This window comes from Eucyclogobius newberryi, unplaced genomic scaffold (genome assembly GCF_026437365.1).
Source record: "Eucyclogobius newberryi isolate DKJ021-1_F unplaced genomic scaffold, fEucNew1.0.hap1 SCAF_19, whole genome shotgun sequence".
Lineage (NCBI taxonomy): Eukaryota > Metazoa > Chordata > Actinopteri > Gobiiformes > Gobiidae > Eucyclogobius > Eucyclogobius newberryi.
The window spans coordinates 25,097,854-25,114,782 of NW_027315823.1; the positions used below are offsets into that span (position 1 = coordinate 25,097,854).

The 16,929-nt window shown below is 39.5% G+C and overlaps 2 protein-coding genes across 12 annotated transcripts in view; one reads left to right on the top strand and one right to left on the bottom strand.

Annotated features, from left to right (window-relative positions):
* Positions 1–14,627, top strand: part of cadpsb (Ca2+-dependent activator protein for secretion b) — a 60,550-nt gene extending 45,923 nt beyond the window's left edge. For 3 of the 10 annotated variants that reach the window (XM_072452430.1, XM_072452425.1, XM_072452423.1), the window contains 13 exons: positions 1,420–1,526; positions 2,879–2,908; positions 5,244–5,400; positions 5,761–5,902; positions 6,490–6,651; positions 7,529–7,684; positions 7,810–7,957; positions 8,281–8,355; positions 8,458–8,541; positions 8,647–8,679; positions 8,807–8,914; positions 12,385–12,489; positions 13,444–14,627. In XM_072452430.1, the coding sequence (XP_072308531.1) occupies positions 1,420–1,526; positions 2,879–2,908; positions 5,244–5,400; positions 5,761–5,902; positions 6,490–6,651; positions 7,529–7,684; positions 7,810–7,957; positions 8,281–8,355; positions 8,458–8,541; positions 8,647–8,679; positions 8,807–8,914; positions 12,385–12,489; positions 13,444–13,617 (1,481 nt within the window). In that variant the 3' untranslated portion in view covers positions 13,618–14,627. The remainder of the gene's footprint in view (positions 1–1,419; positions 1,527–2,878; positions 2,909–5,243; positions 5,401–5,760; positions 5,903–6,489; positions 6,652–7,528; positions 7,685–7,809; positions 7,958–8,280; positions 8,356–8,457; positions 8,542–8,646; positions 8,680–8,806; positions 8,915–12,384; positions 12,490–13,443) is intronic. The other 7 variants (XM_072452431.1, XM_072452426.1, XM_072452424.1 and 4 more) reach the window with 3 other exon arrangements.
* A 67-nt stretch (positions 14,628–14,694) lies between these two features.
* Positions 14,695–16,929, bottom strand: part of ca16b (carbonic anhydrase XVI b) — a 158,675-nt gene continuing 156,440 nt past the window's right edge. For both annotated transcript variants that reach the window (XM_072452422.1, XM_072452421.1), the window contains one exon: positions 14,695–16,769. In XM_072452422.1, the coding sequence (XP_072308523.1) occupies positions 16,623–16,769 (147 nt within the window). In that variant the 3' untranslated portion in view covers positions 14,695–16,622. The remainder of the gene's footprint in view (positions 16,770–16,929) is intronic.

A 16,929-nucleotide genomic window follows, 5' to 3' on the forward strand; every position in this document is an offset into this window, starting at 1 on the left:
CAATGTGAAAAAACACTAGGTAATTTCTACCTCCATTTAATCCATTTAATTAAGTATTTATGACAGTCAAACACATTACCAATAATGTTTTGCTGTTTTTAATGTATTGCAGCTGCTATCAAACATACTCAAGTTAACCAAAGCATTCATAGGCCCCTTTATCCAAAATGAAACGTTATAATGCCAGAGCAGTCACTGTTTCATGTAGAGTTATGTATATCTGTGCTTTTGATTTGAGATGTGTGTGGCCATCTGGTCTCATGTCCATGTTCCAAATTACTCATCTGTCATTTTGCAATCTTCACAATCCGGGAAATCATCTTCACGTTCAGCTGTGTCATAACACATTCTGTACGCAAAAGGTTTCATCTAAAGCTTGATTTGGCAACTAACTTGCATAGAATAAGGATGGATTCTCAGTCCCAGCGTTGCTAAATCACATTGAATATTAAGCTTTTATAAATGAGTGCATCACTATCAATATCTCAAATCAAAATACTTCCTATAACTGATATATAGGGTCAGAAGCCGGTCGCCAAAAAAATTGTGAACATTATTACATTTTCTCCAGTTTGGCCATTTTTGTTACATTTTGTTATGGTTTGAAAATGAGCAGCAGATGTGACTACTTTAAACAAGGGCCAAAATCCACATAATTCACACAAAAGTTATGATTTGAAAAAATTATAATACCTAGTATCACCTTTAGTTTGTTAAATGATTGTTTCAACGTGTAATTGTCTACTTTTATTTTTCCTTTTATGATAAATATTGACCACATATTCTATCCTACCAAATAATGTAATGATTTGAAAAACAAAAGTATCAGTCACATGCACTTTAGCATAATATTATCATAGTGCTTGAAATAAACAAACCATAAATCTTATATAGGATCACAATATGTAGCTTCTCTGGTGGACCGTCCTCCACATTCTTATCTCCATGTTTGTGCTTTGAAACTATGGAGATAAGTATGTTTAATGCCATGCTGTGGGACATTACAGGCAAAGCAAAAACATCTCAGTGGAAGTAACACTCAACCAGAAAAGATACATAATGATACATAATGTACGTGGAAAATACAAATGAATCAACATTTACATAGTCACACCCACACTAGACATTACGCAGTTTAGAGCTTATTTAGCGCGCTACCATTTTCTGCATGAACTCTCTTTGCATCGTCATTTCAATGCCACTATTTCTGTGCCTGCCTTTTTAGTCCTATTCTATGTCACTACAACACACTACTTTACTTGCATAACACTGGGCTTTGCCATCCCTAAACATCTACAGTGTAGGTGCTGTGATGTTGTTAGGAGATAATTAAATTTGAATAGACATACAAATCCCACTGGAAATCCTTCTGTGTGCTTGACTAACTGCTCGTCCCTCACCCTCATCCTTTTGTCTCAGAGAACGCAGGCCGCTTAGTCACGCCTGCCAAAAAGCTGGAGGAAACAATTCGCCTGGCGGAGTTAGTCATAGAGGTCCTCCAGCAGAACCAGGAACACCACGCGGAGGTGAGTGAGCCCGCCCCCGCCCTCTCGACGCACCCCTCCCTCTCTCCCCGACTCTTATCGCACTCTACCCAGTTAGCCTTATTATTATCAGCCTACACTATAAATAAAGCTGCTTTCATCTACAGCTAACTGAGGGAAAAAAGATGGATTTAATTTAGGAGAGGCTCTAATTGGTGTGAAGTCGACCGAGCCGAAACGAGCGGGAGCAATGTGTTTGTGCAAAGAATGTAAATTTGCTTCTGCATGAAAACACGTGTGCAGTTCTTTGCCCTGATTACAGTTCAGAACTCAGGAGCGGCGTTACGTAAAGCCGCTGAAAGCCCAGGGAGATGGCAGCGTGTGTTTTTAAAGATAAGAAGAAGTACAAGTTCAGAGGGTTGTGTGGGGAAAAGGTGACAGCACAAGTTAATCCACGCTGGCCAATTAGCATAAGTCTAACCTGTTCATTATGTTTCCCATTATGTGCCCATACGCACTGGGACACTATGGAAAGGAAAATCAGCCACACATTGGACATATTTTATTCAGAATATAACTTCAGTAAAAGGTACATATATTTGTATTACCTATGAATTCTTTAAAGAGATTTTGCATAACTTCTCCAGTTGAGTGTCCATAAGCTGCGTATGGAGATGTTCACAGACTTAGCCCGGAAAGTACAGAAGTATATTTCTGCATTTTTATACAGATCGATATCAGTCTGGTCACTGTTTTCATCTCAAGTTCAGATAGGTATGATTGACAGGTGGATTAGCCTATGGTTCGTGAGAAACTGCTTACGAGGAAAATTAAAGGAAAGAAATATCACAGAAAAACATTGCCTATTTCTGCAGAATCAGTGAGCAAAGCACAACACTCAAAAGAGGAGAGAAGTCTGATTTTGACTCTTTGGTTTCACATGTGTCACGGAAACAAACAAATCTGATTGTTCACTTCAGTTTGACTCAAGTGCGACAGAGGAAGCGACCAGACTCTGTTCATAACTTCATTTATTCAGGTGTTTTTATTACTCAAAAGAACACATTTGGGGGGAAAATACCTTGTCACAGTGATTTGACGTGTAATTTCACTTTGTATTGTCACCTGGAGATCGATATGTTTAATCCTATTCTTTGGAACCTTCCTGGCAAAATAATAACATCTCCATGAAGACAATTTCATTTTTGGTGGATATGTTTCTACCAAATTTCCAGCATATGGACAATGGCACACCTTTTAGTTTGTATTCCCCCTTTTACTCCCCTTTGTCATCCCTGTAAGAATAAGCGTTATGAGTATGTGTAGATTTAAGCTCATTCAGTGTGCTCTTAGATAAAGCAGATTTATTCTATCTTTTTGACTATGCTTGACAGACGGCAGTCACAAGTTCTGCAGATCAATCGGTACAGTATTTTTGTTTCTTTTTTCTTCTTCTGCCCCCATCACGACCTCCCCTGAATAGCATGTTGCGCCACTACTGCTAAAGGCACCTTCTAGAGTTCAAATTCAAGCCATAGACACTGCTTGAGACATAGAGTAATGGGCTGGGTGCTTGTGCAGGAGCAGGACTGAGACAAACTTGAAGAAAGTAAAAAGGCACAGTAGCTTGCACCCAACATAATTGTGACCATAAAGCATGTCCATCAGGCCATAAAAACGGTTTCTCTTCAAGCATGCCAAGCTAATATATATTCTGACGTATGCTCATGTGAACCTCTGAAGTTTGATGCTCCATAAACATTTCTCTATCTCCTCCATCCTGACCAATTAATTTCATAGTCCGCCCTTGTTCCAACATTACCCCCGGCTTCTCCATCAGTCTCCTCTGTCCGAGTTGTACGACCCCTGTCCCGCGAATTGCCTTAAAATACATATTTGTTTTGTACGTTTTCTTGTTGTTCTCACTGTCATATGATTGGTGACTATCCCAGCAGGGAAAAGAGGTATGTAGTGAAGTTGTTCCGCCCTAAATGCTCTGTGCATGTCCCTTAGCCGGAGTTATGATGTCATGCCCTTCCCCTAAGCATCAGTACTGCCCCCTACAGACTGCTCCCCCTATGACACTATTGTCTTGATAAGGCACTGTTGAGTGTGTTTGGCTGAACACTGGGTCAGGGTCCTGAATGTGTTTACCCCTATATCTGTTATTAAAGGTTGTGGTCGCATTTGGCCTTTTCTGGTCCCTTTGACCCTGACATAGAATCACACCTTAAATGTGATGGAGAAAAGAGTTTGTTTGCTGCCTGTTTTTTATTTCTTACGTATGTTTATGTGTCTCGGGAAGGTAAGTAGAAAGGTAAGTAACAGTTTGTGATGGCTTGACACAAAAGTTACAGGACACGTTTCAATAAATTAAAATGTTGTGAAAAAGAAATACTATTTCGTTCAATGCAAAAAAAATAATAACTTTCCTTTTGGCCTACAAGGGTTTATTTTTTGTAAATGTATTAAAGGCTCTTAATTTTATTTTAGTGGACAATGTAAAAACATATTTTATTTTCTTTAAATTGTATGTGAAATCTCTACGAGATATCACTGTATCACTTTTCAGTGTTGCGAATATTGTGAGACGAAACATCACTATAATTCGATTATTCACAATGACTGACAATTACATTTCTTTCATTCACTTACAATACTGCTCCAATACTATGAATACAAATGTAAAGTGGTCAGATACTATTGGAACAGTATTGTACATTATAAACAGCCACATAAAAAGCACTTAAGAGAATTGAAATTACTTTTTATATACGATTATAAGTTTTCAGTTCTTACTATTACATTGTTACATGAATAATCACAATAATTAATTCACTGAATAAACTTGGCACTTGGCAAATCATAACGTAATTTAAAACCAAAAAATCTCAAAGCCAAATAATACACAACGTTACACAATGTTAATGAATAAATACAACCCTGCATTGAGCAGCTCCCATAATGAACTTTTCACAATATTCTTATTTATTGACTTGGGCCTAGATAGATAAAACAAATAAAATGCAAGTATGCGCATGCGGCACCATTCAAAGAGATTACATTTAGATTTTTTAGACTTGGCAATGTGAGTGAAATGCACAGCAGTCAAGCCGAGACTGCCTGCAAAGCACCTACTATAGTTTAAAGGGCGAAGAGGCCTGGACTGTGCCAGGATACAGTCAGCTGAATCTCAATGCTACTTTGTTAATTGGAACTGACACTATAGAAATGATGCTGTGTGCTGCAGTCTTCGGCGTGCCTTATGGAACGTGCATGACTTATATTCACATCAGTGGGAGATTCAGAGTTTGGCGGCGATGTGAATGGTAGAAGCCTTGTCTCTTAAACGACAGAGAAAAGCATGGAGCATTTGCATGAGAGAAGCTAGTCTGAACCAGAACATACAGCCACACTGCTTCTCATATTACACATGCATTAGTACAGTGAGCTACTCAGTAATCCCGCTTCAGCTCTGATCAATACAAGCTGTGGATTTCAAAAGCTTGATGGAGTTACATATACACATGGGCAATGGGTCTATGCGGGCTGCTCCTCTCTTTGAAAGAAAATACTCACTGACTTCCACAGCTTCTCAGTATTCATTGACAGAATACACACACTCAAAAACAAAATCACATATTTTCTTACATTTTATGCCCACACCAGTACTTATCCTCCTGAAACAGCTCTCCCTGTTCCTTCTTGTGCCTGTCGTATTGCTCACCTGTGCTCTCACTTGTCCGTGTATCTCTGTAGGCCTTTGCCTGGTGGACAGACTTGATGGTAGAACATGCAGAGATCTTCCTGGCCCTCTATGCCATCGACATGGACGCCGCTCTGGAGATCCAGTCGCCTGAGAGCTGGGACAGCTTCCCCCTCTTTCAGCTGCTCAACGACATCCTGCGAACAGACTGTGAGCCCCCTACTGTTCACTCAAAGACTGCAGGAGCACAGTGCATGTGATCATTAGCTGGATGTTTTTTTGTGTTCAGTTCAGAATTATATATTGATCTTTTAAAAGATAAACAATGACCTACTTTAGAGAATAATTTTACTTTTTCTTATCAAAACAAATGCAGCACTGGAAATCAAATGCTACATAATACACTAAATACGACAATAGAGCAGGCATTTCTACAGAGGCCAATTAATAATACTTTCCCACATTTTCAAATTTGAATTAATGTATATGTACTGCAGTTAAAAGCAGTGCTGTATGACCTTGTTTTGCTCTGTAGTTATTAACAAATGCTGTTTCCCTCTTCCTCTTTAGACCATCTGTGCAATGGAAAGTTCCACAAGCACCTGCAGGACCTGTACGCGCCTCTGGTGGTTAGATATGTGGATCTGATGGAGTCCTCCATTGCGCAATCCATTCACAAGGGGTTTGACCGCGAGTCCTGGGAGCCCGTCAAGTAAGGAGCCTATAGTTGGTATCTCAGCAGTAAACTGTCTGGAGACCTGGGCCTTTTGTTCTGACAGGCCGACTGCACGGAGGCGTGAGATCTCCATAACCTATTTTCTTCTTCAGCAAAATGAAGAAATAGGTTGTTTTGTTTTAAAATAGATTTGACTAATGTTAATATTATACATTTTCCTGACATATTTGGGTTAGGCCAGTATTTCTGTTGTTTCGTTGTGTGAACTAACCTTCATTATGTGCATTTTGACGTGTTACAAGTGTGTTATGTGGGCGTTATTATGTAATTGTTGTTCCTTATTTGCTTTGTTTCCTTTTGCATTTTCAATACTGAGTAAAATTGTCAAATTGATGCCAGTTTGAAATATCTGTTTAGCATTTGCTTACTACCTCATCTAATATTATATCTGTAGTCTGTTTACCTCTTCATGTACTATGTCTTATGTCTATCTTACTGTCTGCAACATCTCTTTCTTTATTTAAGACTTTTCTTTATGATTAATGTTTACATGGCTTTGTACCGGTCTCACACCACTGTTATGGATTCTGTGTATTTTTCTTTTTGTCTGTCTTTTTTTGCAGGAGTTTAACAAGTAATCTGCCCAATGTGAACCTACCAAATGTGAACCTCCAAATTCCCAAAGTTCCAAATCTGCCAGTGCCAGTAGCTGGACTATCAGTTAACCTTCCACAAATGCCTAGCTTTTCTACCCCGTCATGGATGGCTGCTATATATGACTCTGAGTGTGTATTTACTACTAGTTCACTTGAGAAATAAGCTTTCAGAGGCTTGCCTTGGTATGAAGATGTCCCCAAAAATGCATTTTGAACATAGAGACTGGCTAAACTGCTGAACATGTCTCGGCCCAGCATGTGTGAACTATTTTATAGCACATGTCTTCATGCCAAGGACTCTCTGAGAGGTGCTATAGACTAGATGGGGTTTGGAAATGAGTGTCTGAAACGCACTCATTTGCCTCGACTTGCATGCTGTGCGGAGATACAGGCAAGCTAACATTTTGGGTTTTCAATTCACTGCAGTTATGTATCTCCTATGCTTGAAATGAAATGACTATAGGCGCATCCTTTGACCTTCCTGATAGCGGTTTGATTGGAGTGGTTGGAAATGTTACAACTATGTGCCTCAATCCAACTTACCCAATCAGCGCTAGTCAGGATGTCCAAAAGTCTGCATGGTTTTTATCAAAATGTTCAGGTGACCCCATCAGCTTGGAGGCATGGGTAAGGAGAGAAGGCTTGTAATATTACGAGTCAAAACTTTTAAAAAATCGAATTAAAATCATTTACATACATATGAATTTTACATGCCCTCCCTCACTCCTCCATTCACTATTTCCCTTTTGTCTTGACACTCTGTGACTCGAGCTGCAGTGACTTACCTGCATGTGGCCACTTCACACCTCATAACAATAACCATACTTCTCAGCATGGTTATTGTTCCACACTGAACCCCTGTCTGCTCCCGTTCAGCCATACACCGACTGTCAACCAAAAACATTTAATCAACCAGTCAGTTTATGGCGGGAGTGACACTTTACACCCCCCCCTTGAGCTTTTTATGAATTACATTTTCTGACTTAATGTGTGCTGTTGCCGGTAGTAACGGCTCTGGGACATCTGAGGACCTCTTCTGGAAACTGGATGCCCTGCAGACGTTCATCAGAGACCTGCACTGGCCCGAGGATGAATTTGCCAAGCACCTGGAGAACCGCATAAAGCTAATGTCTAGCAACATGATCGAGAACTGCGTCAAGCGGTGAGTCACGTCCAGGACCAAGCCACACAAATAATCCACCACAACAGTAGCAGCGCTCTGAAGGAGAAGAATCAATGCATATTTCATAGAATGTTGGACATAAATATTTCACATTCACATTGCAGCACCAGGATGGCCTTTGAGTCGAAGCTGACCAAAAGCAGCAAATCTACAGATTTCCGTATCTCTCCCACATTATGCACCATGTACAATGTGATGGTGGACGCCAAGGACCAATCAGCCAAACTGTGTGCGATGGAGCTGGGTCAGGAGGTAACGCAAACTTGAGACGAAGACTTTCTATTATCACAATTAACATTTTTGAGCTTAGTTCACATTTCTCCTTAGACTTTCCCTTGTAAGTAGATGCAGCCTTGTCAATGATATGTCAATACAATGTTAATCATACATCTTTGGGATAGTATACCATGGCAGTGAACGCACCAATAGACCTATTTTATCCAGTTTAAAACCTCTTCTGTATTCACCATTATATTACAGTCTCTTCTAATTCACATGTAGTAGTTAAAGGACATTCTAATACTTTTTGAAATTCACAGACCCATTATCAACAATATCTTAAACTTGCTTTACAGAAACAGTTTCACACCCAAATTGACGAGCTGATTGAAGAAAGTGTGAAAGACATGATCCAGCTTCTGGTTGCAAAGGTATAACATTCAAACAAACAAACAGACAAACAAACAAACAAACAAACACCCCCTCATAGTTTTGGGAGCTGGCTAAAGAAGTTGTTTTTGTCTCACTTTCAGTTTGTTGCAATACTGGAAAGTGTCCTGGCTAAGATTTCCCGATACGACGAAGGCACACTCTTCTCCTCATTCCTCTCATTTACGGTGAGATTAGAGATTATGCGACACAAGTCTGTCCAAACAATACTTTCATAACGTCAAACAAAACAAGATTCGTCTTGCTAAACGTATATTGTTATATGATTTCAGGTGAAAGCTGCCTCTAAATATGTGGAAGTACCTGTAAGTCTCCCGTTGGGCCAGACCCAGTGTGGCACAGCATGACGCTCTGGTCCAGCCCTCTCTGTCTTTTCAATACCATGCGTCATGATTTGCTGTGTGATTGACCCTGTTGTGTTTCCGTCTGCAGAAGCCCGGGATGGACGTGGCTGATGGCTACGTGACCTTTGTGCGCCACTCTCAGGATATGCTTCGTGATAAGGTCAATGAGGAGGTGTATATAGAAAGGTTATTTGATGTAAGTAGATGCCTTCTCCTCCTCACACAAATGGGAGGGGCCATCCAAAATGTGGCAAAACAAACAGGTCAGAGAGGGATAAGTCCCATTTTGAGCAGGTCATGTTTCTGTGCCTGCAGAGGTACTACTTCCTCTGTCTTTCTCTGTCTGTCTCTCTCAGCTCTCAGCTGCTGCCCTCTGCATTACTGTTGTACATTGCCACAGTGCTTTTGGGTCTTTGTCTATTCAAAAAGTAATTACTTTTATTTACAAAGAGTCCATAAAAGCATCCTCAGAAAGGATTATCACAAGCAGTGCTTTCTGGAAAGAACAGAATAATTGTCTATAAGCAGTTCTGATAGTGGACCACACCCCTCTGTGCTTTCACACGTGTATACAGAAAACATGGCAGCCTCCAGGAGAGTGACACCGTCCACAGTGCAGCACCCATGTTATTTGTGCATCCACTCAAAATGCTGGGTGCCAAACACACTGCTGGACGCTCCTGATACAAAACAGAGAGGCTGACATGTTGTATACCCTCTGTCATAAGTGTGGTTCCCAACCAGTGCAACATCAGACTATGGGTTCCCTTACAAATTCAAACCTATTCACGGATACCAGGCTCGTGTCTTATCTTGTTTTTGTTAAATACATATTAGTTTCTCCAGGATTCAAACGTTTTTTTCTCAGGGCTAACTCAAACAACAACAATTGATTTATGTGTATATTTTAAAATATCTGCTTACTGCACTACAAGTGACCGAAGTGATGTTTTGACATTGTAGACATAGTACAGAGTCAATAAGGGAATTAAGTCTGAGTTAGCTGCAGTGAGTTGAGGCCGGGAACCATCCAGACAGAGGGTCAAGAGAGCACTGTCTTCCTCCCACATAATCCTGTTGGATACATCCACATGAATGTGTCCTCCATGTGTGACACTGCACATACTGCTGTGATGTCTGTGCCTCATGTTCATGAAGGACCTACACAGATCCAGGTCTCCTTTGTCAGACCTGGTTCTGTGTCTCTGAAGATGCTGTGTTTGGTTTGATGTTTGTCTTCTGCACTGGGATTAGACAGAAATCACTGTGTCGGAGTCAGGACTCTTGTCTATGGCGCTTACTGTATGTCTAGAAGGTCCACTCCTGTCATTTTGCTTCTCCCCAAAATACCTTGTCAGCACTGTCATGTAACTTCTGAAAAATACTTGTCAATGTGTCAGGTTTAGACATTTTCTCCAACCCGTTTGCTTCTAGGATTTCATTTGAATCCATCCCTCCATGTGCATGCCGACTAAATGTTGCACTAAATGTTGCACAAGGCTCTTCCTGGTCTATCTTTCTTTCACTGGTTTGAATCTTCTTCTCAATTCTGTTTCTTATTAACTCCATTCCTGCTGCTCCTCTATTCAAAAAGTGGCACTTATCTCGGTCGGCATGAGTTTTAGAGTCAGATAATCTTCCTGTGTACATCTCTTAGCATGACCCTCCTCCTAAGAGCATTTTGTACATGCTGCACATAGAGCAGTGTTTCCTGCCTGCGTGAAGATGCCATCCCTTCAAATCCAAGACTGCAGGAAAAGTGCCTCTGTCATTTGTGCTTCGTTTGTGTTATAACTACTTTGTGCTGTTACAGTTTGCAAGATATACTTGTTATTATAATGACAAAATACCTCTGAAGGCGCTAAAAAAAAAGCTGTCAGGAAAAGAAGGCAGGATCCTGAACCTTCTCTAAATCTAGGGTCTTGGTCAGGGAGAACAAACTGTGTACACAATAATCTCATCTCATATTTGTGAACGCTAACCACAAGCCAATGATTTTATGACATGAACTATTCCAAATGATTGAGACACTCTTCCTGCCGTTTTGAGTTTTTTAGGTGGTTCTTTCACGCAGACATTTTTCCTTCCGTACGTGTTCTGCCTCCACCTGCCAGGTCTGCATGCACTGCATGCTCAACTCGACTGTGAAGTGGACAGGCATCAACCAAATTAACTTGAATAACACATTTGGGCCTGAGTATCTTATTTGCATTCCTGCCTACTCACAAGTTAAAAGTTGACCTATTTTCTTCAAGTATGACGACATATGTTTCTTCTCCAAGACTTTTGATGGTGCTGTTCTCTTGTAACGTCATGGATTAAATAGATAATGTTCTTAAACCTAAACAGGATCAATACAAGAAAATAGCACCGCTGCTCCCTGCCTGCTAACATGCATTTACTCACTCATTCTAATTTTCTTTTGCAAAATAACTTTTATCTGAACTAGAGTATAATTTCTATTCCCTGTAGAGGTTTTCCATCTTTACCATGCAATTCAAATACATTATAAATACGATCTAAATTATTTGAGTAATAAGTGGATTATGTAAGTTTTCACCTATCATCTTAGGTCTTAAGTAATCACAAATGACATACATTGTTCAGGCAAAACATTATACCAAAGCAAAGGTGAATTGAAAAAAAACAGAATGATGTCATTTTGGCATTAATGCAACAGAACTGCTCTATTTTGTGCTGGGGCTCTAATGTTTTGCCTGATCTCTGTATTTTCTGTATGTTGGTTCAGATGTACTTTTCCAAGTTGCTAAATCCCCTCTTTTCTCCAGCTCTTTGCAGTACAGTAAAGGTGTGTGTGTGTGTGTGTGTGTGTGTGTGTGTGTGTGTGTGTGTGTGTGTGTGTGTGTGTGTGTGTGTGTGTGTGTGTGTGTGTGTGTGTGTGTGTGTGTGTGTGTGTGTGTGTGTGTGTGTGTGTGTGTGTGTGTGTGTGTGTGTGTGTGTGTGTGTGTGTGTGTGTGTGTGTGTGTGTGTTTAGAGAAGCAAACAGTACATTTTCAAACTCTGGAGAAGTTTGCAAACTCCCACAGGTGCAGTCCCCATGCTAGACTATGATGTTTTATTCAGGCGGAGGAGCTGAGCTGTACCAGGCAAGAGAGGCCCTGGTAAAATAAGACTGTCATCATAAATAAGCAAGAGAAAAATGATTGTCCCACAGCTCAAATTACTTGATATTTTTGCGTTAATTTACAAACATTTTGAACCCATGCATGTGTTTTGCTCACTTGACTTCTTCCTGTTTTCAGGGACTTTTTGAGGACTTGTTTTGCCCATTCAAAATATAAAATAGGCCAGTCACGATAACACATTTCGAAGTGCGATATATTGCAGCAGAAATGTATAGCAATAAACGATAATATTGAAATGACTTTATGCCACTGACACAATTACCCAAAGCAGGACAATCCCGCGCAGAACGAAACACTTGAGTAGTTAGTGGACGCTAAGTCGACATAGTAATTATTGTGAAAGTTCTAATAGATGGAAACGTGATCCCAGTATATGCCATACAGTTTCAGCGTGTAAGGGCTGGTCAAGCACACACTGTCCTGGGCTGTCAGGGCTTCGGCCTGAAGGCAGCGGCCTGTTGTCTCCATGTCCTGTGTGTGAGTGAGTGTTTTGCTGGAGAGTGTCATGTTTGTGTTGCAGCAATGGTACACTGCCACCATGAACCTCCTGGGCACCTGGCTGACTGAGCGCATGGAACAGCAGCTGCACGTCTACCAACTCAAGATCCTCATCCGCATCACCAAGGTAACCAGGACTAACTGGGGAGTGAAATATGACAAGCATATGACAAGTTCTCATGTTCCTTATGGCAATCCTTATTATGTTCCATTATTACTTAGTTTAGTGGGATAAGTGTGGTAAATGTTTATTATAGTTTTACATCAGTCGAGTGGCAGTTTGTGGAAAAAACCTTGAAGAATAAAAGTTGAAAATAGAGTATCCCACTGTGATCTAATTTACACACAATGGACACAATTTTCAGTTTATATTAACAGTTTGTAGTAACATTTTACAAAATAAATGTGTTACCAATTATTATTTGTCAAATCATAAATATTGTGAGATATATATATATATATATATATATATATATATATATATATATATATATATATATATATATATATATATATATATATATATATATATATATATATATATATATATATATATATATATATATATATATATATATATATATATATTGGACCTTGTTTACAATATGGTTGCTAGGTAACTGTTATGGAATTACATCTACCAATGTCAAATCTACTACTCATGTCCAACCAGGAACATTTTTAGTAACATCTTAGATATAATCATGTTGACTACGTAGTGAAATGAGAATCTAACCTGTCATTTGATCTTTAAGTATTTGTTTGTCGTCTTTGAGAAAATTAACTAATCCTGTATGGTCCTTATAGTTGAGCAGAGTTAAGGTTTTTACCAATGGTTCCATATGTAATATACATATAAGAAATATATGCATATTGGTTAAAAGTTCCTCATGCACGAATATGGATGAATATCTCGATCATTCAGCCCCAGGGCAGCTATGGCTCCATGTTACCATCTCTGAGTTTGGGAAATGAATGAATTGTGCACTGCAAAAGCCCTACATAAAACAAAGCATTATTAAATGTAAAAAAGCATGTGTTCAAAATGAGCCAGTGTGACTAAAAGTGTGTGTTTGTGCAGAAAAAGTACCGGGACTTCCGTCTGCAGGGCGTGCTGGACTCCACTTTGAACAGTAAGATGTACGACACGGTGCGTAACCGGCTCACAATGGAGGAGGCGTCTGCGTCGGTGCGTGAGGGAGGAATGCAGGGCATCTCCATGAAGGACAGCGACGAGGAGGATGAAGAGGACTAGACCCTCACCGCCCTGACCCCTCCCTCAAACACCCCTCACTTTTGACTTTAGCCTGGTTACCGATGCATGTACCAACTCAGATAGCCACTCTAGGACCTCTTTGTCAGCTCGAAAAGCCTATGAAGGAACTAATAACTATTAAAAAAAAAAATTGTACTTATACTGAGGAAATAAAATGTAAAAAATAACTATGATTGGCAGTTTAGCTGTGTCATGATAAAGATAGCACCTATCTTGGATTCATTCATTTCTAAATTCATTTCTATGTGTTACTAAGCAATATGGAGAACCATTTGTTTGACAATATTGAGTGAGATTAATAGGTGTGTCCCTGTCCAATGCAAACCTATATGGCGCTACTTTGTCGTATCTACATTCATTATGGTACATTGTCGTGAAGATGAGTGTGTGGACCCTTTTCTTTGTCTTGTCTGTTTAAGTGAATGCCAACTGCTTCAAACTGAAAATAAAACTATTTGTTTAAGGCTGTCGCAGATAAACTGTTGTCTACTGTTAAACATCAACAGTAAGTTTGTACCATGTGTCTGCGCCCTGTGCTCATCTCGACCACCATTAGACAGAACTTCTATAGAGAAGCAATATTCTAATTTCTCCATTTTGATAACAGGAGATTATATTTTTATTTTAACATTTAAAGCCCTTGGAACAGGTTCTATTTTAGTTTAGTTACACTTTTACAGAGAAAAGAGCTACATTTTTTTTTTTTTTATTAAGAAAAAGTTGGTCCGTCTTTGTTCAGTAACTGTGTAGAACGAGATGTCTGGCATTGTTTGGGTCTCACTGTTTTGTATATATAATATAAATATATATAAATATAAATGCTGTACATTGCATTCTGAGCCATCGCTGCATGCCTGTGGGTTCCTCCCTAAACGCTTTGTTTTATGTGTCAACTAGCTGATCCATTCATTCTTGCTTTTGCCTTATGAAAAGCCAACAGTTGTAATATGCAAGAGCTGTGGCCTCGAAATAAAAATATTGTACATGTGTATCCTCTCGTTTGTGTTTGCTGCCGGTAGGTGGCGCCAGAACAACAGACTGAGGCAGAATGCATCGCCAATTCCATGACGCATCCAAACCCTTTATTTCATGTACAGCAGTACAAATAACCTCTCGAATAACACTAGCACAGCATTATATGGCATATACCACCCCCATACGAACAATCTCCTATTGTAATGTGACAATATCATAGAAACGGGATATATTAAGGAGAAAACATGTACAGATTCATTACAAAATAGACTTTGAACCTGGCTCAAGTACTGGAAATCTGTGGAGTCATTTGGGTGGTCAATCTAAAAGAACCGTGGACAAGGTACATTCTGTTAAGGTCCACTTTACAAACAACTGCTTTGTATAAAAATAGAAACTAATAAAAGCAGAAATGTACAGGTAAAGCCACCGCACAGAGATATACAAGAATACACAAAGTCATACAAAGCAACCAATGTTTACTGCAAAGAAGTGGGAGTAACTGTGTTGAATAAAATAAATCCAATACAAAGTGGACAATAACATACTCCAGGTGCCAATAGAAAGGAATGTTTAAGGTTAGTGTGGATACAGACTTTGAGTCTAAACATATTTTAACATCATAAGCACTCCGAGCTTCCAATCTCTGCAATAATACTGAACCATGTTCAATTGTTGCTGATAAATAGACCACATAACCACATCTTTGGTTACAAATAAAGCATAAACCCGAGAAATAGCAGCAGTGCCTGTGCAAAGTGTCTCCTTTTGTCTAATCTGAAGCTTCTTATAACTTAGCTCACAATGAGTTTCCATTATCCAGAAATGATCACCGTTAGTCTTTATGCTGATATAGTTAAACTAGGTGTGATTTTTGGCTAAAAGCAAGCACCATTAATGAACACAGACAAGGCACTGAGCAGTTCCATCACAACTTCAATACATATGGCACAGCAGTAAATGGGAGTGGGAGATTTCTAAAATCTAAATGGCAAAATCCCTCCGGACAAAGACTGAAGAGCCTCAAACAGCAACACTGTGGCACATCCAAAATATAGTCATAGACTTTGCCTTAGAAACAGAAACGGGGCAAATTTCAGTTTCGGTTTGATAAGATTTCAAATGCACTCTTTAGATTAATAACAGGCAGATGAGTTTTGGCCAATTCTAAAGAAACCCTGTTTTTAATTTTGTATAAAGATTGAGAGGCAGGACTTTGCATAGGCACTGCACCATGTAAATAGATGACCATTGACTGTTGAGGTTAGTAACTGGGGCAAATAAAACATAAGATAATTATAGATATATTCATAATGAGTTACAAATTAGGACTTTACAAATGGGTAAGTGGACAAATAGATAAAACTACAAAGAAAAAAATACACTGGCTGGGTATAATAGATATATATATATATTACAAAACAATATAACAATATACATAAATCCCTGCAAAAGCAATAAATGTTCACATTATATGTAGTAACACACTTAAAATAAGCAATAATAATAAGTACAAGTTATACAAGACAGTAGTGAGAGTTTTGGACAATATATCAATAATAATTAGGTGACTGATATTCTTCATGTGATAAAGGCGGAGAGGCTGTGACCGTGCATGCGGCGGGCTGTAGTGGTGGAGTGCGGTTAGACTTAGACGGTCCTCCCATTGTTCTCGTGGTTCTCGTGGTTCTCTGGGTTTGTCACTTTGGGGTCATGAACCCAGATCTGTTGCCACGACAACTGTTTTTTATTTTTTTAGGCAGTAACACTGATAGTTTAGTGCAAACTGGACAAAGCGGCTTCATCCACGGTCGATCAACTTAAAACGGGTGCAAACGCTCAGCAGGGTAATGCTTAAGACAAAGAAGGACGAAAAAAAACAAAACATAAATATCAAAAAACTTCATCAGTATAAAAGTAATAAGGTTATTTGTTTTAATCAATAGTCTGGCAAAAAAGGCCTCCGAAAAGTCATTGTATTTTTTGTACAAATTTAAGTGCGAAACTCCTCAGACAAGGGACTCCATACTTTCGGCAGGATCTGACTCGTCGGCCATCACCACCAGTCCATTAGTGTCCATGTGCAGCGCGCTCAGGCCGCTTTCCCTGTGGCTCACCAGACTCAGCATGGCTTTGTATAGGTACTGGTACTGCTCCTGTGCAAAGAGAAGCAGCCATCATTATTCAGCGGAGCCCCAGATCAATACAGATTCAGCTCTGGGTTGCTTGTTTAGTGTGGTTTGGGCAGAAAGAGCAAACAACTTCTGATGTAAATCTACTTGTTTTTGTGCTGCGGTACAGAATGCAATATGCAGC